This window comes from Palaemon carinicauda, chromosome 6 (genome assembly GCF_036898095.1).
Source record: "Palaemon carinicauda isolate YSFRI2023 chromosome 6, ASM3689809v2, whole genome shotgun sequence".
Taxonomy (NCBI): Eukaryota; Metazoa; Arthropoda; class Malacostraca; order Decapoda; family Palaemonidae; genus Palaemon; species Palaemon carinicauda.
This window is the reverse complement of record NC_090730.1, coordinates 166,670,139-166,693,005: the sequence shown is the minus strand read 5'-3', so window position 1 is coordinate 166,693,005 and position 22,867 is coordinate 166,670,139. Positions and strand designations below refer to the sequence as shown.

General features: G+C 40.9%; 1 protein-coding gene across 1 annotated transcript in view; it reads left to right on the top strand.

The window, feature by feature from the left end:
- The window catches only part of Txl (Thioredoxin-like), a 77,367-nt gene that overhangs the window by 32,936 nt on the left and 21,564 nt on the right, over window positions 1-22,867 (top strand). Inside the window, exons 3-5 of the mRNA XM_068375662.1 lie at window positions 10,312-10,425; window positions 13,396-13,518; window positions 19,339-19,499. Of these exons, the coding sequence (XP_068231763.1) occupies window positions 10,312-10,425; window positions 13,396-13,518; window positions 19,339-19,499 (398 nt within the window). The remainder of the gene's footprint in view (window positions 1-10,311; window positions 10,426-13,395; window positions 13,519-19,338; window positions 19,500-22,867) is intronic.

The window sequence follows — 22,867 nt, the reverse complement described above, 5'->3', positions numbered from 1 at the left end:
TTCCTTACCAGGTACTTATTTATTTTATGTTTGTTATTTTGAATAACTGATAAAATGAAATACGGGATACTTAGCTTCTTTGTTAACATGTATGCTGGTCTCCACCCACCACCCTGGGTGTGAATCAGCTACATGATCATCGGGTAAGATTAATATTGAAAAATGTTATTTTCATTAGTAAAATAAATTTTTGAATATACTTACCCGATGATCATGAATTAAAGAACCCGCCCTTCCTCCCCATAGAGAACCAGTGGACCGAGGAGAAAATTGAGTTCTTGTTGACAAGAAGTACTTGAGTACCTACTCACAGATGGCGCTGTTGTGTACACCCCCACCTGGATAGCGATCGCTGGCGTATCCCGACCGTAGATTTCTGTCGGGCAACGGAGTTGACAGCTACATGATCATCGGGTAAGTATATTCAAAAATTTATTTTACTAATGAAAATAACATTTTTTTGTAAATTACCAAAGAGAGGCTAGTTTTGCACTAGTTAGAAAATTGTTACTGTAATGTTATTCCATAAGGTTAATGTGTCTGGTACCTGTAGCCCTGATGAATACTGTCCAGTTAACCCTTTTACCCCCAAAGGATGTACTGGTACGTTTCACAAAAGCCATCCCTTTACCCCCATGGACGTACCGGTACGTCCTTGCAAAAAAATGCTATAAAAATTTTTTTTTCATATTTTTGATAATTTTTTGAGAAAATTCAGGCATTTTCCAAGAGAATGAGACCAACCTGACAAAAATTAAGGCTGTTAGAGCAATTTTAAATATTTAACTTAGCCGGTGAATATATAATAGCTGCTGCTCAGCGGCTCGACAGAAAACACACTCAAAAACTCGCGAGCGATCGCTATGAAGGTTGCGGGTGTGCCCACCAGCGCCAACTATCGGCCAGATACCACTCTTGCATGTAAGCAAACCCTTCAATTCTTCTCTGTCGACCTTGACGACAAGACGTATCAATACTCGCTGTATAACCTGGAGTTTTCTCAACATATTTGGTGAAGTACTTCATTTTGGTTTGAGCTTTCGCATTGCAGGTGTTTTTCCTCAACTTAAAATCTTGAACTCTTTATTGGACAGATTTAATTGTTGATGACTTGGATTGTTTTTTGGACTTTCTTTGACTAATTCAAAATGGCTGACGCTTCACAAGCCCCTAGATTTCGTAAGTGTAATGCTAGGGACTGTAATAGGCGTCTTCCAAAGGCCTCTCTCGATCCACATACTGTGTGTTCCAATTGTCGGGGTAAAACCTGTCAATTGGGAGATCGGTGTGAGGAATGCGTGGGCCTTTCGGAATTCGATTGGCTCGAATACGATAAGTATGCTCGTAGGCTAGAGAGAGATAGGGTAAGGAGGAGTTCCTCTAGGTCAGTAGATTTTTCCTCTCCACATGCCCCTGACCCTAATCCTTCCCCTGTAGTGGTTGTACCTAACCCCCCTTCTGGCACTCAGGAACCATCTATGCAAGACATGTTACGTGCTATTCATGCCTTGGGTGAAAGAGTTGAAGCGTTAGCAACTGATCGTAATCAACTCATGGCTGACGTTAAAGAGCTTAAGTGTCAGAGTGCCACAGCGGAAAATAGTGGGAAAGTGATTAGTGCGCAAAGTGTTGTGAACAGTGTTGCGACCGAGGGTTCGTCTGTTCGTGCCTGTCGTTCACCTAGTCCGAGACCTCTTGCAAGCTCCCAAGCCCAGGGGAGAAGTAATGTCGTACGACTTATGGGTTCGAGAGGCCTTGATCAGCGAACAGACGTTCCCTCTATGGTATCAGGCGTATCTCACCAAGATCGCCCCTACCATAAGACGAGAGAGCCCATTTTCTCCTCGTCATCCGAAGGCTTTACGCATAAGAAACCGTGGAGCAAGGTTTCTAGGCCCCTTAAGCGAAAGTCGGTCCCTTCAGGACAGGTCCAGCGTCCTGGATGTAGTCATTGGGACAGTTCTGACCCGTTGCAGTCATCGGATGACTGCTCGCCGCCTAAGCAGCAACGTTACACAGGCTCAGAGAGTCTTGGTGTAGGCAAGGTTGTGCCGTCTCAGACGTTAACCCCGTCGTTTACCGCACCCATTCCCGTGGACCCTAAATGGGTTATACTGCAGGACATGCAGACTAAGCTCGCCTCCCTTATGGAAGACTATTCTGCCGATAAGGTTCACGTTGAGCCTAGCCGTTTATCTCATCGAGATCCTGGCCTTCAGCCGCCCAAACGAACCTTTGTGCGTCCTGTTGACGTTGGCGTAGCTAAGTCACGTCAGTCACGATATGTAGAGCCTCACTCGATGCGGTCACGTGTTGATTTTCAGCCGCATTTGGACGTTAGGCCACTTCCTAATGCTCCGGTTGACGTTCAGGACATTCGCCAACCAGCGGAGTTGACTTGTTTTGACGCTGAGCGTCAACCACCGCAGTCTAGAGTTGTTTTGACTGCTCAGACTAGGTAGTCAAAACAGTCTCGAGTGGACGCCGAGCGTCCTCCCGCACCTGTTGTTGTTGACAGTTCACAGACTGTTCAGCAGTTACATGACGTTGCGTCCTGGTCCGCTACTAATGCACCAGTGCGTGTGGACGCTGCGTGTCAAGCATTGCCAACCCCTTTGCTTGTTTCTCAGCAGTTGTCAGATGAGGATCCTTCAGATGAGGACGTTGCTGACCCTCAGCATGATGATCATCCTTCGGATGTAGACGAACCCAGAACAGTTCCTCCATCAATGGACTTTAAGAAAGTCATGTTAATTTTTAAGGAGTTGTTTCCCGATCACTTCGTCGCTGTTGCTCCTCGTTCGCCGCCGTCTGAGTTTGTTCTAGGCGTACCTGCTAACATGCCAGCCTTTACAAAACTTGTGCTCTCTCGCTCTTCCAAGAGAGCTTTACGGCTTTTAGGCGACTGGTTGGAAACCAAGAGGAGTTTGGGGAAGACGGCCTTTGCCTTCCCTCCGTCTAAACTCTCGTCTAGATCGAGCGTCTGGTATGCCACGGGAGAAGTTCTCGGCTTGGGAGTCCCTGCCTCTGCCCAGGGTGACTTCTCAAGCCTTGTAGACTCTCCCCGCCGCCTAGCCATGAGACGCTCGAAGATTAGTTGGTCCTCCTCGGACCTTGACCATCTGCTGAAAGGCATTTACAGAGCCTTTGAAGTTTTCAACTTCCTTGACTGGTGTTTGGGAGCCTTAAGTAGGAAAATCTCATCGGCTGATAGAGATGTCTCCTTACTGATTATGTCCTGTATGGATAAAGCCATCCGCGATGGTTCCAATGAGCTCTCCTCCTCTTTTACGTCGGGAGTCTTAAAGAAGCGAGAGTCCCTTTGCTCTTTTCTGTCGGCAGGAGTTACTCCCTGTCAGAGATCTGAACTGCTCTTTGCTCCCTTATCAAAGTTTTTGTTCCCGCAACAATTGGTTAAGGACATAGCTTCTTCACTCGTGCAGAAGGACACCCATGACTTGGTGGCGTCCTCTGCTCGCAAAGGGACTCCTTCGACATCCTTTTCTGCTAGACCTAGGATAGACACTCCGGCGTCCAGATTTATTCCGCACTTTCGTGGCAGAGCTCCCAGCAGGGGAAGTACTCGTGCCGAGGGAAAGAGAGGAGCCAAGTCCTCACGTGGCAGAGTCTGACTGCCCGCAGCCTCAGACAGCAGTAGGTGCCAGACTGAAGAACTTCTGGCAGGCCTGGGAGAAGAGGAGCGCAGACCAACAATCTGTGAGGTTGCTCAGAGAGGGGTACAAAATTCCATTTGTAAGCAAACCTCCTCTAGCGACTTCCCCCATCGACCTCTCTCCCAGGTACCGAGAGGAGTCAAAGAGACAAGCCCTGAACCTAGAAGTGTCTCTTTTGCTAGAGAAGGGAGCGGTGGTGAAAGTCTCGGACCTTCAATCACCGGGGTTTTACAACCGTCTCTTCCTAGTACCGAAGAAGACAGGAGGTTGGAGACCGGTGCTAGACGTCAGTGCACTCAACGTCTTTGTTACGAAGACAAAGTTCACCATGGAGACCACGAAATCAGTCTTAGCAGTGGTCAGAAAGGGAGACTGGATGGTCTCTCTCGACCTAAGAGACTCATACTTCCACATCCCCATACACCCAGATTCCCAACCGTTTCTGAGGTTTGTTTTCAACAATGTGGTATACCAGTTTCGGGCCCTGTGCTTTGGCCTAAGTCCTGCTCCTCTCGTGTTTACGAGGCTTATGAGGAATGTAGCAAAATTCCTCCATTTATCGGGAATCCGAGCCTCCCTGTACTTGGACGACTGGCTTCTCAGAGCCTCGTCCAGTCATCGCTGTCTGCAGGATCTTCATTGGACATTGGATCTGACCAAGGAATTGGGACTTTTGGTCAACCTAGAAAAGTCTCAGCTGATTCCATCCCAAACTATACTGTATTTAGGGATGGAGATTCGCAGTCCAGTTATTATTATTATTATTATTAAATGCTAAGCTACAACCCTAGTTGGAAAAGCAGGATGCTATAAGCCCAGGGGCCCCAACAGGGAAAATAGCCCAGTGAGGAAAGGAAATAAGGAAATAAGGAGATAAGGAAAAATAGAACATTTTAGGAATAGTAACAATATTAAAATAAATATTTCCTATTTAAAATATAAAAACTTTAACAGAACAAGAGGAAGAGAAACTAGATAGAAAAGTGTGCCCAAGTGTACCCTCAAGCAAGAGAACTCTAACCCAAGGCAGTGTAAGACCATGGTACAGAGGCTATGGCACTACCCAGGAATAGAGAACAATGGTTTGATTTTGGAGTGTCCTTCTCCTAGAAGAGCTGCTTACCATAGCTAAAGAGTCTCTTCTACCCTTACCAAGAGGAAAGTAGCCACTGAACAATTACAGTGCAGTAGTTAACCCCTTGGGTGAAGAAGATATTGTCTAGTAATCACAGTGTTGTCAGGTGTATGAGGACAGAGGAGAATCTGTAAAGGATAGGCCACACTATTCGGTGTCTGTGTAGGCAAAGGGAAAGAACCGTAACCAGAGAGAAGGGTCCTATGTAGTACTGTCTGGCCAGTCAAAGGACCCCATAACTCTCTAGCGGTAGTATCTCAACGGGCGGCTGGTGCCCAGGCCAACCTACTATATATAGTTTTTCGGGCTTTTCCGTCTGCCCCCCGAATAGAGCAAGCCCTGCTCAAAGTCCAACTGATGTTGAAGAGAGAACGATGCTCAGTCAGGAATTGGATGAGTCTAGTAGGAACTCTATCATCCCTGGAGCAGTTTGTCTCGCTAGGAAGGCTACACCTTCGACCTCTCCAGTTCCATCTAGCCTTTCACTGGAAAAAGGACAAGACGTTAGAGACGGTCTCAATCCCGATCTCCGAACCGGTAAAGGCATGCCTGAATTGGTGGAATGACAATATCAGTCTGAGAGAGGGACTTTCCCTAGCAGTTCAGAACCCAAACCACGTACTATTTTCAGACGCGTCGGATTTGGGTTGGGGTGCGACCCTGGACGGTCGGGAATGCTCAGGTCTGTGGACCTCAAGTCAGAGGAGCATGCACATCAACGGCAAGGAGCTTTTGGCAGTCCACCTGGCCTTGATGAACTTCGAGAGTCTCCTTCGAAACAAAGTGGTAGAGATCAACTCCGACAATACCACAGCCTTGGCATACATTTCGAAGCAAGGAGGCACCCACTCCCTGACGCTGTACGAGATCGCAAGGGACCTGCTCATTTGGTCAAGAGATCGAGGCATCTCCCTGTTAACGAGGTTTATCCAGGGCGACTTGAACGTCTTAGCAGACTGCCTCAGTCGGAGGGGTCAGGTAATTCCTACGGAATGGACCCTCCACAAGGACGTGTGCAAGAGTCTTTGGGCGACTTGGGGTCAACCCACCATAGACCTCTTTGCAACCTCGATGACCAAGAGACTTCCAATCTATTGCTCTCCAGTCCCAGACCCAGCAGCAATACACATAGTTGCATTTCTTCTAGATTGGTCTCATCTGGACCTATATGCATTCCCACCATTCAATATTGTCAATAAGGTACTGCAGAAGTTCGCCTCTCACGAAGGGACAAGGTTGACGTTAGTTGCTCCCCTCTGGCCCGCGAGAGAATGGTTCACCGAGGTACTTCGATGGCTGGTAGACTTTCCAAGGAGTCTTCCTCTAAGAGTAGATCTGTTACGTCAGCCCCACGTAAAGAATGTACACCAAAGCCTCCCCGCTCTTCGTCTGACTGCCTTCAGACTATCGAAAGACTCTCGAGAGCTAGAGGCTTTTCGAAGGAGGCAGCCAGTGCGATTGCAAGAGCGAGGAGAGCTTCTACCATTAGAGTATACCAGTCGAAGTGGGAAGTCTTCCGAGACTGGTGCAAGTCAGCATCTGTATCCTCGTCCAGTACCTCTGTAGCCCAGATCGCTGATTTTCTCTTACACCTGAGAAAAGTTCGCTCCCTTTCAGCTACCACGATCAGGGGCTACAGGAGCATGTTGGCTTCGGTCTTTCGGCATAGAGGCTTAGATCTTTCCAACAATAAAGACCTACAAGATCTCCTTAAGTCTTTTGAAACCTCTAAGGAACGTCGTTTGGCTACTCCTGGATGGAACTTAGACGTGGTCCTAAGGTTCCTCATGTCAGACAGGTTTGAGCCATTACATTCAGCCTCCCTGAAGGATCTCACTCTTAAGACTCTTTTCCTGGTGTGCTTGGCCTCGGCTAAAAGAGTCAGTGAACTTCATGCCTTCAGTAAGAACATCGGCTTTTCTACAGAAAAAGCCACTTGTTCTCTTCAACTTGGTTTCCTGGCCAAAAATGAACTGCCTTCTCGTCCTTGGCCTAAATCTTTTGATATTCCTTGCTTATCAGAGATCGTAGGCAACGAACTGGAAAGAGTGTTATGTCCTGTTAGAGCTTTTAAGTTCTATTTAGCTCGTACTAAGCCATTACGAGGTAAATCTGAGGCGTTATGGTGTTCAGTTAAGAAACCATCCTTGCCTATGTCAAAGAATGCTTTGTCATATTTTATCAGATTTTTAATACGAGAAGCTCATTCCCACTTGAATGAGGAAGACCGATCTTTGCTTAAGGTTAAGACGCACGAAATTAGAGCTATAGCAACCTCCGTGGCCTTCAAGCAAAATAGATCTCTGCAAAGTATCATGGACGCGACTTTTTGGAGAAGCAAGTCAGTGTTCGCGTCATTTTACTTGAAAGATGTCCAGACTCTTTACGAGGACTGCTACACACTGGGTCCATTCGTTGCAGCGAGTGCAGTAGTGGGTGAGGGTTCTACCACTACACTTCCCTAATTCCAATATCCTTTTTAATCTGTCTCTTGAAATGTTTTTAATATTGTTTTTTATGGGTTGTACGGAAGGCTAAGAAGCCTTTCGCATCCTGGTTGATTTGGCGGGTGGTCAAAGTCATTTCTTGAGAGCGCCCAGATTAGGGGTTTGATGAGGTCCTGTTAGTATGGGTTGCAACCCTTCATACTTCAGCTCCTGGGAGTCCTTCAGCATCCTAAGAGGATCGCTGGGCTTCGTGAGGAAGACAGACTTACAAGGCAGAGTAATCGTCTAAGTCAACTTCCTTACCAGGTACCTATATATTTTGGTTTTGTTATATTGATAACTGTCAAAAACTCTTAGTATATACGCTGTAAACTTAATTAACTCTGGTCTCTACCCACCGCCTTGGGTGTGAATCAGCTATTATATATTCACCGGCTAAGTTAAATATTTAAAAATGATATTTTAATTATAAAATAAATTTTTGAATATACTTACCCGGTGAATATATAAATTAAAGGCCCTCCCTTCCTCCCCAATAGAGACGCAGCGGGACGAGAAGAATTGAAGGGTTTGTTTACATGCAAGAGTGGTATCTGGCCGATAGTTGGCGCTGGTGGGCACACCCGCAACCTTCATAGCGATCGCTCGCGAGTTTTTGAGTGTGTTTTCTGTCGAGCCGCTGAGCAGCAGCTATTATATATTCACCGGGTAAGTATATTCAAAAATTTATTTTATAATTAAAATATCATTTTAAAAAAAATATACTGCAAAATGTGCAGGGAAAAAAACAACCCCTTGGGGGTTAAGGGTTGGAAATTTCCAAATAGCCTGGGGGTAAAAGGGTTAAATGTGATCAGGAAGTCAGTATAACTGGCCTTGATTATAATGCTGCCTTTGAACGTGTTAATCATGAGACAATTTTTTTCAAACTTGAACTTACGGGAATAGGTGGGTCTTTTTTTAATATCATTATTAAATTTTTAAGTAGTAGATTGCAAAGAGTAGTTGTTGATGGGCACCATAGTGAGTATAGGAATGTAATATAAGTATCTGGTATTCAGCGACATTGGTATTTTCGGCTCATTTACTTTTCATACTATACACACATAATGTGTAATTTGGGCTACAAAACAAGCTCCTCATATATGCAGATGATGCTACTCTCTCAGCATCAGTTTCATCTTCTGAATGTAGACCTATGGTGGCTGAATCCCTTAAACTTTTAAAGGCCGCTCATGAATGGCAAAGGTAAGGGACAGTGACATAGCCCTATCAAGCAGTACAATGCCCTAGAGAGTGACCATAAATACTTATGATTGGCACCCAAACCCCCTCTCCACCCAAGCTAGGACCAGGGAGGGCCAGGCAATGGGTGCTGATGACACAGTGGAGAGACCTATAGGCTCCCCCAAACGCCCAATCCTTAGCTCTCAAGGATGGTGAGGTTGCAGCGAATAAAGAAACTAACGAGTTTGAGTGGGACTCGAACCCCAGTCTGGTGTTCACCAATCAGGGACATTATCACATCGGCCACCACAACCCTTAATAGATATTTAGCTAAAATTAGTGCATGGTGCATATTTTGGGGGATGAAGTTGACCTCTTAACAAAACTCACAAGTATCATTGTAAGTAGGTCAAGGAGAGTGGCTCCTCACCATTCAGATCTTTGCCTTGACAATATCTCCTTAACTATAAACAGCTCATTTACATCTCTAGGTGTGGTTTTAGATATCAAAATTATATTTTTGAGAAGCACATTCTGTCTGTTTCTTCTTTTGGGTGATCAGTGTATCTTGAGGACATTTTTTAATATTTTCATTCTACCTTATTTTGAGTGTTTTTCTCCAGGTCTGGTCTTCAGTGGCTGATTCTCATCTTCATAAGATGGTTACAAACTTGTGGTCTATTAGATTCCTTATTCTTGATTTGGATATCAATTGCACTGTCATTCAGTTAGTTCTTTGTGCATGTTGCATAAGATTTTCCATAATTCAAACATTCACATACATTCAAATCTTCGCAAACTGTACCATCCTCTACATAGTATTAGGTATGTGTTTAAGCCTAACTTTCACTATTTTTCCATCATGAGGCACAATGCTACACAGTATTCTGGAAGTTTTATTCAAACTTTGATCAGATTGTGGAATAATCTTCCTAATCTGACAGTTGAATCGTTTGAACATCACAAGTTCAAAGTTTTTGTAAATTATTTTTTTGTTGAACAGGTTGACATAAGTCTCGTTTTATAGTATATGTATGACTGATCTATTTTACTAACGTTATCGATCTTAAAATGTTGTATATTTTCATTTCAATGCTTATATATAGTTTATGTGCCATTTCCTTATTTCCATTCCCCACTGGGCTGCTTTCCCTGTTGGAGCCGTTGGGCTTGTAGCATTCTGCCTTTTGAACCAGGGTTGTACCTTGGCTATAATAAGGATGATAACAGTATCTTTAAGATGGAGTGACTATAGTCAATTTCTTTTAGCGATGCATTTTTGCACCGACTCGCAGCGGTGCCCTTTTAGCTTGGAAAAGTTCCCTGATCGCTGATTGGTTGGACAAGATAATTTTAACCAATCAACGATCAGGAAACTTTTCCGAGCTAAAAGGGCACCGCTGCAAGTCGGTGCAGATCTGCCTCGATAAAAGAAATGGACTATAGTAGGAAAAGGCTGTGATGATACACAAGTAGAAGGGATAGAATGTTAATGTTTGCAAGTGCTGCACCAAGTCAAAAATTGAAAAGTGTTTCATTTCCTTTTTCTTTGAAATTTGCACTCGATTTGTTGTGGTTCTCAGCAATGGTGTTTAAGCATCAATGTTTTATGTTATACAGTACTGTATATAACTAAATGATTATTGGCAATTTGATTTTTTCATTCCAAGCTGTCAGACGATTACCAATTGTTTTTTCAATTTGGTTGGTGTGATTCTGTCATAATGATAGGATTAAAGCCATGTTTATAGTAAATATTTTTCTCATAGAAAATGTTAACCTTTTTTTTTTAAGGTAAAATTTTTATTGTAATTTTACTCTTTTCCAGACAAAGCTTGTTAGTCTACAGGGAGCCGATGCCGAAGCCCTTGAAGCAAGAATTCGGCAGCATTATGGCGATGGTGCCGAGGAAGAGATTGAGGATTCTGGAGTTCCTGGTCATGTAAGGATGTTTTAATCAGTTTTGTTTGACAATTTTGTAGGAAGCAAACATATTTACTACGAGTGTACCAGACCTGTCAAAAATGACGTCTGAATATTTAAATAGATATACACACATGCGCACACAGATTCCATTCTTCCCAACCCCTCTCCCTTTCCTAATCACAACCCACAGGTTCGTCAATTTATGGGAGTGTGTGGTTTCAGAGTGTACTCTCAGGGCACCCCCTGTCACTGTTCCCTTTTCTCTAACATAGGAAGTTGTCTGTGAAGCAGGAAGATGAACAAAGAAACAGGCTTAGTACTATGTAAAGAAATAAGTGAGAGAAAAACAGGTTAACTGAAGAAAAGATGTGATTGAAAATAGTTTGAATGAGGCGTAGCATTGGAAGTGAAGCCCATTGAAGTTACGCAAATCTTGAAACTTATCAACATTACAAAGTGAATTAGGAATGGTGGATTTCACAATTTAAAAAGTATAAATAATATAAAGGTTAGGATTTAATTGATCATATGATTGTCAAATGGTGCCAGAAACCATGACAGTATGAAAAGATTATTCAAGTAGTTGCTCTTTAAGATGGGAATGAGGAGACAGGATATTTACCATTAAGAATGGTTTATGGTCTTGAGTGTGTCACAGTACATCCTAATAAATTATCAAAAGGCTATACTGTAATAAGTATGTTGTTTAGATATGAAAAACCACAAATTCAAGGAATAGAATATATTTTGCAATTAGTTCTAGGAATCATGTCACCTTTTCAGTGTGTTTAAATCTGAGGAGTTATGTCTAGAAACTTATTGTAAAATTTGCTGTTCCTTTAATTTTTGTTTATACTGGACACATTAGATTTTGATAATGAGCTTTTGAATTATGTATTTATATTGAGTTTTTTTATGGAGTTTGAACCAAAACTAATAAGTAAACTTCCTTGCGATGAAATTCAAAGTTAACGTGAAATACTGTTGTAGTGTAGATAGGAAAAACCTTGATACCTCTGTTAAATAGGAAAATTAATAAAGATGTGGAGAGAGATAAAGATGTTGAAAGCGAGTCAAACCTCGTAGGGTAATTTTATGTGAACAAAATAAGGCGGCAGGAAATATTAAGGGCAGTAACTTTATTTGAAAGCGTCATTACGTGTGGCAATTAAATAATAAATGATGATACGACTTTTACATCCTAAGAGAATTTATTGTCTTAAGTTAATTTTCACAGAAACATGAGCTGAAATCTTCTTCAAAGTGAATAAATAGAACTTTAAATCTTTGCAATTACGTAACAGAAGGAATATAAGTCTCTCGCTGACTTAGATTACTGAAACAATTTAACGTTGATTAAAAATAATGGAAGATGATAATAAATCACTTTTAATTTACACACACACTTGGGGAGAACAGACTAACGGGAAACAGTTCGATTAATAACAAATACTTATAATATTGGGTGTCTTGTTGCGTATCAACGCTTGCCATAGCTGAGATAAGCCTACCATGACTGATGGGTTAACTAAGGGTTGCCACTCACGACTTGAGCTTAACCTGAAAATCCCTCTAACTCCTCTTGGCTTCCTAGCTGTTCTTATTTCTCACACATTCCTGGGGGTTATGAGGGCATGTCTGGCCTTTTGGTAGCGGTGGCAGGTGATGCAACTGCATCCTGCCGGTTCTCGCCTCCTCTCCATCCCCTTTCCGTCCCCTTTCCCCAGTGTACCTGTTGGCATGGAAACAGATTCAGTACACGTTTGCTTGGGTCAGCAGATATCAAACAATGACACGTCAGTTCAAACTGCTTCGCACACTGCCAAGGGATCGTGGAGATGAGGTCATAGGTCGGCAACCGCCGCCCTACTTCAAGCGCATTTACCTAATCCCGTTAATATTTTCATTTTAATCCCTTTAGATGTGACAAAAGCCTCCTTAGTCTTTCTGAGCAAAATAATTGTAATTGCTTTGTTTACAATTTTTATTATACAGTAATAAAATCTTAGGTATAGGTTAGAACAAAACATATCTTCTTTGTATTTTCCTCCTTTTTTATATAGATTTAAATAATTTTACCATGAAGTACATATTCTCTTAGTATGTGAGCGTATGTTTGACAAATTACTTGATATTAAGAGAATTTTCATACTATATGAAGAAGAAATACTTCTTATATGAATAATATCTTATGGTCTGCATACTACAAATTCTTATCCTTCATTTGTAATTTTTTTACTTCAATTTTCATTAACACTTGCGAATAAAATATAGTTAATAACACGTGTACCATAATTTTTTTCTTATTTTACGATGCATGCCTTATAAAACACCATAACTATTGAAATGTACTGTATTAAATGTCTTCACATTATTTTGATAATCTAAATTATTTTTATAAGATAAGATACAAAGTATTTAAATTATTTAATAACTCAAGGTTCATTGTGCCAATAATGATGAGAATTTAGATTTATTCAGATATAAGAGAGTATTCAGATTTGATATTAAAATATAGATTATCTGTTGATGTATTAAACCATTTATCCAGTTTGACAATTTGTTTAAATAGCAGACTGTAATAGGTCAGGTCTTCTGGCCCTATTTAAATGTAGTAATATAGTACTTTATATAGATGACCAAGAAACAGTATAAGATTCAGTAATGTAACAGAAACTTAATGAAAATAAAATAAAGTGCATGTATAGTCTCGGCATGAGTAATGTACTGTATTAGATATTCAAACTACTGGATGTTCAGAAGAAAGTGACATATGAATTATAAAGCTGGTTTAAACTTTCCCTATAGATTATATTAAGAAACCAGTGAAAATCTATATACATAAAATTACAACAAAAGGCTTAAGAAAATATTAATTTTTATGTATTTACAATTTTATGCAAAATGAAGTAGATAAATTTAAGTATCCTCATACATCCTCCAAATCTTATTCATTGAATTAAGAATATTTATTTTTCTCTTCCAGATTGACTTGATACCAATGATCAGTAAAGCCGGATGCGAGTGCTTGAATGAGAGCGATGATCATCCATTTACGGAAGCTCTGTCCTCCGGAGGGGGTTATTTGGAGTCGGACACAGATGAACAGGTATATAGCGATACTGCAATGTATTTGTCTTGATCATCGGTTGAGATACTACCACTAGAGAGTTATTGGGTCCTTTGACTGACTAGATAGTTCTATTATTGGATCCCTCGCTGGTTAGGGCTCATTTTTCCTTTGTTTACAGTTCTCTTGCTTGAGGGTACACTCGGGCACACTATTCTATCTTAATTCTCTTCCGCTTGTTTTGTTAAAGGTTTAATAATTTATATAGGAGATATTTATTGTAATGTTGTTACTCTTCTTAAGATATTTTATTGTTGCTTGTTTCCTTTCCTAACTGGGCTGTTTTCCCTGTTGGAGCCCCTGTGCTTATAGAATCCTCCTTTTCCAACTAGGGTTGTGGCTTATCAAGTAATAATAATGATATACAGAAGGTCCTCAATTTACAGACATTTGGAGATACGAACACAAATCCAACTGAAAATAACAAAGATAAGATAAATAAATACTGTAACAAAACAATATTATATCCTTTAATACAGTAAGCAAAACGTCATTTGTAATAACTTGATATATATTTCATATGAAACCCGACTATTTGTTAACTTTTGCAGCTGGAAATCAGAGGCATGGGATTCAGGTTAGGCCTACCTTAGGCTAAAATTCAACAAAATTTGACTTACAAAAAGCTTCTTGGAACCAATTAAGTTTGTAAGTTGTGGACTTTCTGTACACCAAATGGTCTTGCCTATTCACACATTCTCTTCTTTCCTCATACACCTGACCACGATAAGATAACCAAAAAATTCTTCTTCACTCAAGGGGTTAAGTATTACACTGTAATTGTTCAGTGGCTACTTTCCTCTTGGCAAGGGTAGAGGTGACTTTAGCTATGGTAAGCAGCTGTTCTAGGAGAACAAAAATCAAATAATTCTTCTCTAGTCGTGAGTAGTGCCATGGCATCTGTACCATGGTCGTCTTGCACTGTCTTGCTTTATAGGGCACTCAGGTACACTATTCTATCTGTTTCCTGGTTTCCTTTCCTCACTGGACTATTTTCCCTGTTGGAGCCTTTGAGCTTATAGCATCCTGCTTATCCAACTAGGGTTGTTGCTTAGCTAGTAATGATAATGATAATATTAGAGTTTGCTTATTTTTTTTTTTAATTGGCATATATGAACACCTGGTTTCAAAAAGTTGGATAAGCACCTCATAACTTATGAAAATGGAGTGTAAAGCCAAATAGATTACATCCTGGTAAGAGGAGTTGGTAAAAAACAATGTGATGAACTGTAAAATGATTTTGTGGGAAGCATATGTTAAACAACATAGACTGGTAGTGCTGGATTTTAAAATTAGTTGAAAATCCGAGAAGAGAAAGGAGATCTAGATTTAAGGTTTGGGACCTTGAAACAGAAGTGGGTGAGCAATTTAGGAGGATTGTGAGAAAGAGACAACTGGAAAGGCGAACTTAGAGATTGGACAGGGTAACAGAGTGGAAAATATCTGGGTGGATATGAAAGTAATATGTGTAGGGGAAACAGAGGAACTAGTGGAAGAACCAGCGTATATGGTGTGTCGAAAGGCATTTATTTTGATGAGGCACTTGGTGGAATTGATGAGTGACAACACCACCTTAGTAACTTATGTCAACAAACAAGGTGGCCCGGTTTTTCTCCCTTTTTGCAAATTAAGAAAGCAGATGCCCTTTTAAGCAGCATACCACATCATAGAGCTGTCAGCCATATACACCCAGGGAAGAAAAATAAACTTGCAGACACACTTAGTCACCAGGGGTAGGTTGTAGAATTGGAGTGGTCCCTATATCCCCGCATAACAGAAAGGCTTCTTGCCTTGTGGGTCTCACGGAATCAACCTGTTCGCCACACGGCTAAGCAAGAAATTCACAGTGTTCTGTTTCCCCCCGTTCCAGACCCATCAGCAGTGTGTGAGGACACTTTCCACAACTCCAGGATCATCCGAACGCTTACATCTTTTCTCCATTCATCCTTATTTGCTAGCTGATGAGCTGGGTGTTAATCCCAATCTGTTAGCTCAGGGCCCATAGTAATTCCCCCATTGAACAAAATTTTCTGTCGGCTGCACCTTCAGAAGTACCACCCATCTGTGAAGTTACTAGCACTCCATGGTTAGAGACTATTCAGCATCTTCTCCGAGTGAAAAACTTTTCGTAATGAACTGCACATGTATTGGTATTTACAATAGTTCTCTATAGCTGTCTAATAGGAAAAGTGGGCCATATTATGCAATGGGAAAAGATGCAGACAAAGAAGAAGATTATGCAACAGGTATCTTAGAAGGGGTACTTCTCCGCTTAGAGGATCTGTAGCACAGATCACGGACTTCCTCATCGATCCTCGCCGAGAGAAGCACCTCTGTGAGTCGCAGTTGTGAAAGGCCAATGCTCAACCTTGAGCAGAGTCTATTTGAATGAAGGGTGTGGCACCCCTCCTCATTGTAGTGGTATATTCTTGAGGAATTTCACATAGTTTTTCCCACTAAGGGGACGTGAGAGGGATGCAACCCATGTCCTTAAGTTTCGTATGCTTACCCTGTACGAGCCTTTGAGAGGGTTGTCATACTGAGATGTAAATCTCAAGACTCTTTTTGCTAGCCTTAGCATTGTGAAAGGGAGTAAACAGATTGTATGGATTCTTATGTAATAACCTACGCTGAGTGTTGGAAGGTCTCCTTTACTGTGTATTTCACGGACCATGACACCCTCTTTTTTTAGTATAACTAATGAACTGGGCTTCTGATTAATGTGAAACTGAAACCACCAGAGTTTGAGACACCGACCTAATTAAGAGAAATGGATTCAAGCATCTACTCCGCAGTATGGTCTTACTTTATATAGAGAAATGTCATCTAAATTCTGTGGTTATGGCGAGAACGGAAATTAAGACCTGGCAACTAGGCGTAGAATGACGTATGTCAACCATGACATGAGCCCCTGACGTTTACACCTGCCACGCCCCCCTTTCTGTATGGTTATTAAAAGATATATAAGTTGTAGTGAATTATAGTGCTCTTTGATGGAATCTAAAGATACTGATTAGTTATTATATTTAAATAAACTAATTTTTAGACTCACTTGTGTTTATTATTTAATTAATAGTTAATTTTACGAAAAGAAGACAAAAAAATTAAAATCTCAGAAGGCAGTCAGAGAGGTGATCGCGCTAGGGAAGGTACACGCCTGGTACATACGGTCATTGACAAGGCTCCTGCTGACACTTTGCTCACTGACTACTATTGACATTTTATATCATGTCTAGAATGCTTCACCATTGTCCACAAGGTTGTCGTAATGCTTTTGTGTTGCGACTCTTAACATACTTCAAGAGGGAACAACACAACAATAAACTGAAAATTGGATTGAATAGGTTGGTATCATGTTGTCATGTTTAATGCCATTCCATCACGGACATATATAGTTGAATATGATGCATTATCAGATTCTCTCTCTCTCTCTCTCTCTCTCTCTCTCTCTCTCTCTCTCTCTCTCTCTCTCTCTCTCTCTCACACTATATATATATATATATATATATATATATATATATATATATAAATATATATATATATATATTCTATTTCAGTCTTGTAACTTTATTCATTATAATGTTAGTTGTTATATTACTAATTATGTACAATACATTTATTGTTAATAAAGTATTACTATTCTTCCACCTCCATCCAATCCTCAGCCATATTAAATATTTATAATGACCATGTTATGTGCGCATCCTCAACAATCATTCCATAACTTCAACACAATAATGACTGCATTCCTGTATTGAAAAATAAAAACACCTTATCTCTATCAAAGATTTAATTATATATAATTTCTTGTACTGATATAATGAGGGGGCGTGGCAGGTGTAAACGTCACGGGCCTCACGTCATAGTTAACATACGTCATTCTGCTCCTAGTTGCCAGGTCTTAATTTCCGTTCTCGCCATAACCACAGAATTTAGATGACATTTCTCTATATAAAGTAAGACAATAATGCGGATTAGATGCTTGAATCCATTTTTCTTAATTAGGTCGGTGTCTCAAACTCTGGTGGTTTCAGTTTCACATTAATCAGAAGCCTAGTTCATTAGTTATATTAAAAAAAAAGGGTGTCATGGTCCGTGAAATACACAGTAGTTTTGTACCTGAATTCATAGCCAAAACCTGGAACCTGTTTGATATCTTGGGCCTGAGTGTCAATGACTTTCTTAGTACTTGGCACTTTGTGAGACGATCAATAAAACATGTCTTGACTGCCATTGGGGTCGAAATACCAGTTTGGATGAGAGCCCCCAATGTTACGGGTATTATTCCCATTTTCACCTTCTGAAAGAACCTAGTAGTCGGCCAGGTAATGAAGGCAAACGTTTGGAAGTGCCAAACTTTAAGGGAGTATACCCACAAGTCCCTAAACACTTCTTCTTGTCCCTGTGGTAGCTGCTCAAGTAACTGTAAAGCCAGCCTAGCTCCCACATTGGATAAATGCATTTTTATGGTAACTTGTAAATATAAGTCTGAATGAAATGTGGAATGACTGGTACATCTGCTGCTGCTTTCTTTCCCCTTACGTTGGGATGAAGCGGTTGTATCGTTACATACTGGATCTGACGTAGTTGTTGGTAAGCTACTCTCCTGAGCAGCATTCTTGTTAGACTAGATCTGTGAATAGTAGTTCTCCCAGTCATCCCTCAACAAGGTAGAGGATGATGGTTGGATAAAAACCAAAACTATTGGTCATCATTCCAGACTGCATCTGGGGAGAAAGATTCTTTCATTGACCGAGTACCAAGTAGAGGCCAGGCTCTATCAGCCTACTCTTTAGTACGATGTCAGTGGAGAAACTGGACCAACTATTTTTGTTCTAAGTGGATGCCCTCTCATCAATAAGTCCGTCTCCCTAATTTATTGGATGAAAGGTCCTTGTATGAAGGAAAAAATAAAAAAATTTAACTTAATTATTTTTCCTACCTATACAAATCTGATGAACTTCCCAACTCAAGCACTGCTCTCAGTCGAGAGCTAAAAGTTAGAAATGGGGAGTCTGACAAGGAAGTGGCCAGGGCTACGCACTCGCTTACCCCTTTTGTTAACTGCCTCGTTATGGTTTTAACAGCTGTTCTAGGACTGCTAAAGACATTCCCTATTTTAAAAGACTGGTTTGTATATCTAAGAAAAATACAAAATACTTTTAAGTTGAATTCTAGATTAAATTTTGATAGGTTGCACTCTTAACCCTTTTACCCCCAAAGGACGTACTGGTACGTTTCAGAAAAGCCATCCCTTTACCCCCATGGACGTACCGGTACTTCCACGCAAAAAAATGCTATAAAAATTTATTCATATTTTTGATAATTTATCGAGAAAATTCAGGCATTTTCCAAGAGAATGAGACCAACCTGACCTCTCTATGACAAAAATTAAGGCTGTTAGAGCAATTTGAAAAAAAATATACTGCAAAATGTGCTGAGAAAAAAATAACCCCCTGGGGGTTAAGGGTTGGAAATTTCCAAATAGCCTGGGGGGTAAAAGGGTTAATTGTAACAGTTCAGTTTTGGTGTGTTACCTTATTTATCTTGGTAATTGTTTGAGTATTTTGTCATATACAAGATTTTCATTTGGTAATTTTTTTCTATGAAGCCTATGCTTGAGATCTTTAAAGGGATTTTGTTTTGCTGTTAGTTAGTGTATTGTACTGTCACATATCTTAAATACTCACACTAAAAGATTAAATAATGGTGTTAAAGTTAAGAGAGAGTTTCATAATTTGCTGTTATTCACATAATCTTTGATAGATTATATTAAATTGTAATGTTTTTACTTTTCAGCTGATCTTGTATATATCATTTAATCAAGCTGTCAAGTTACATAGCTTAAGAGTCAAGGGCCCCGAAGATTGTGGTCCTAAGACTATTAAACTGTTTATCAACCAACCACATACTATAGATTTTGATACAGCTGAGAATGCCAATGCAGTGCAAGAAATCACGTAAGTAGTCATAAGTTTCTTTGGTATTGTAGTTTATTTTGTTAAGTCCGCCTTTTCCTTGTTTTATGAATATTATGAAGCTTCATCTGTGGTGGATAATGTGGGAGGGTGGGCTGTGACACCCTAGCAGTACCAGCTGAACTCGGTTAAGTCCCTTGTTAGGCTGGGAGGAACGTAGAGAGTAGAGGTCCCCTTTTTGTTTTTGTTTCTTTGTTGATGTCGGCTACCCCCCAAAATTGGGGGAAGTGCCTTGGTATATGTATGTATGTATGTATGAATATTATGCAGATTATTTAGCCCTTATTTAGTGTAGAATGGCTTGAGGTTTAACACTCAGATATTTTCTTATGTTTTATATAGTTCACAATCTATCAGAGTACAGTATTATGAATAGGATAATGCATAAAGTTTAACAAAGTCAATTGTCAGAGTTTAACTAAGGTATGTTAAAAGTTAGAAGTTATAAGTTGAATCACAATCATTTGATGTTGATCTAATTGTGTAGAAACTTCTCAAAATAATGTGGATCAGACATCCGCATAACATTGATTATGAAGTCGGTTGTAGCGGAAAAGTTTCAATTTTCAATATTAAACTTAGCCGGTGATTATATAAGCTGCAACTCTGTTGCTCGACAGAAAACTCTACGTTCAAAATACGCCAGCGATCGCTATGCAGGTAGGGGGTGTACATCAACAGCGCCATCTGTCTAGCAGGTACTCAGTACTCAATGTAAACACAGAACCAATTTTCTCTCTGTCGGGCTACCGGCAAGACCTACTAATACGCTGTTACTAACTGGATTTGTTTTCACAACTATTTGGTGAAGTACACTACAGGTATTCTAGTTTTGAGCTTTCGCTATGCAGGTGTTTTATCTTCATCTCAAAACTTGAACTCGTTTTGGATAGATTTAATTAGGGTGACAAAGAGAGTATGGACTCTCTTTCACTTTTAAATGGCCGACCCTTCCCTTAGACGGAAGTGTGTTTAGGTTTTTAGTAATTTTGCTTAACACGTTATAGATCTATATATTTTATATCTCTCCGCCTTTATTAGGTCTCTTCGATTAACTTTCCATTTATTATAAACATATAAAGATAATTTTTATGTTTTGTTTATATGCGACCTTTCTTGATAGTAGGCGGTCCTAACTTGGAACCGAAGTTAATCAACGTTGAGCCCGTTATATCGTATTTAGCCTTTAAAGAATTTAAAACTTTTTAAATTTAATGTTTTATGAAAGAATTTCTTTGATAGTCTTCGTACTGTTTTCAAAGATGAACTAACGTTTAGTTTTTTAGACTACGCAGTTGTTGACGTTCAGGACGTTCAACATGCGCTCTATCGTTACGATAGAGAGAGTGTATCACGGTTTCACTTTGCAGTAAGAGTAAATCGATTCTGACGTTTTGTTCATTCTTTCTTAGCTTTAATGTTTTAAATTCTAAATTAAAGGAACTTTTTATTGGAAAACCTTTCAGTATTTTTCCTTTAGTCAAATAACATGTTTTTTTGACGATATATAATTGGGCTCTTCTCTTAGGTGCGAAATCAAGAGAGAGAGAGAGAGAGATAGAGACGGAGGGAGAGAGAGGAGAGAAAACGTTCCGTTCAAGCGGGTAACGTTGTTCTCGTGTTACTCTCGTCCCTAGTCGCTGTACGGGGAAGAAGGTAAAACGTTTCTAGGGTTTTATTCTTGTCCCCAGGCTATGTGCGGTGAGAGATTGTAAACGTAGTTTATTTGAACTAGTGTTTAGTCTCTTTCCCAGCCACTGAATTTTTTATCTTTATACAGTATATGTTTTCTGTTTTTTGCTAGTATTAATGAGCTGCATTATACGACTGATTTCGCAATTACTACCTTTTAATGAGGGTAGAATTGCGTGTTTCAGGTAGAAATCAGTAAGTTTCGATTTCAGTGAAATAAGTGCAAAACAGAAAATCGAAGTGATAAAGTGATATGCGCAAAGTGTTACAGTGTTGCGTCCGAGGGTTCGTCTGTTCGTGCCTGTCGTTCACCTAGTCCAGGACCTCTTGCAAGCTCCCAAGCCCAGGGGAGAAGTAATGTCGAACGACTTATGGGTTCGTCAGGCCTTGATCAACGAACAGACGTTTCCCTCCGTGGTTTCGGGCGTATCTACCCAAGATCGCCCCACCCACACAAAGACGAGAGAGCCCATTTATTTCTCGTCTGCGGAAGAGGTTTCTCGTAAGAAACCATGGACCAAGGTCTCGCAGCTTATTAAGCGCAAGTCGGTCCCTTCCGCGCAAGTCCAACGGCCCAGTTGTAGCCACTGGGTCAGTTCGGACTCGCTGCAGTTTCCGACGACTGCTCACCTCCTAAGAGAGGCAAAGCGGTACCGCATCAGGCAGTCACACCGTCTGTTGCCGCACCTGCTCCTGTAGACCCTAAGTGGTCTTTGCTGCAGACCATGCAGTCTCAGTTACCGTCATTGATGCGGGACTTTCGTGCGGAGAAGGTTGACACTGCACCAACCTCTAGCCTACAACCAACCACGGTTGTGCGTCCTGTGGACGCTGAGGCGACCTTCTGCCGCACTCCAGCTGAGAGAGTCCCGCCACCCATGCGTTCCAGTGTACCCTGCCAGCCGCATGTTGACGTTCAGTAACGCACGGAACCTTCCGTTGACGTTCGCGAGGTACAACAACAGTCTAAGTTGTTTTGTTTTGACGCGGTGCGTCAACCTCCGCATTCTAGAGTTGTTTTGACTGCTCAGTATAGACAGTCAAAGCAGTCTCGAGTGAACACTGTATGTCCTCACTCACCTGTTGTGGTTGACAGTTCAGTTGTTGACAGTTCACAGACTGTCAAGCAGTTACATGACGTTGCCTTCTGGTCTGCTACTTATGCACCAGTGAGAGACTCACTGAGGTAACCTAGCTTTTATCGGACAAGGTTCCTGTAGATGAGAAAGTGCTGTTCTCCTTCCTACTGATATTCCCTTGAGGACTCTGTCATTTGGAGAGGAGCCTTAAGCTGCTTAGCCTCCTATGGACTTTAATTAAATCATGATGATTTTTTAAGGATCTTCGTCCGGATCTTGTAACTGCTGCTCCTCGTTCGCCTTAACGTCAGAACTTACACTAGGCCTAGCTACTTCGAAGCCGTTGTTTTTAAGCTAGTGCTCTCTCGCTCTCCTAGAGAGCGTTACGTTGGCTAGGCGACTGGTTTTTGCACCAGGAGGAGTTTTAGGGATACAGCCTTTGATTTCCCTTCTTTTAAACTGGCTTATAGAGCGAGAGTCTGATAGGACACGAGAGAAGTTCTCGGCTTGGGAGTTCATGCCTCTGCCCAGATAGACTTCTCAATTCTGGTAGACTCGCCCTGGTGCCTAGCCAGGAGA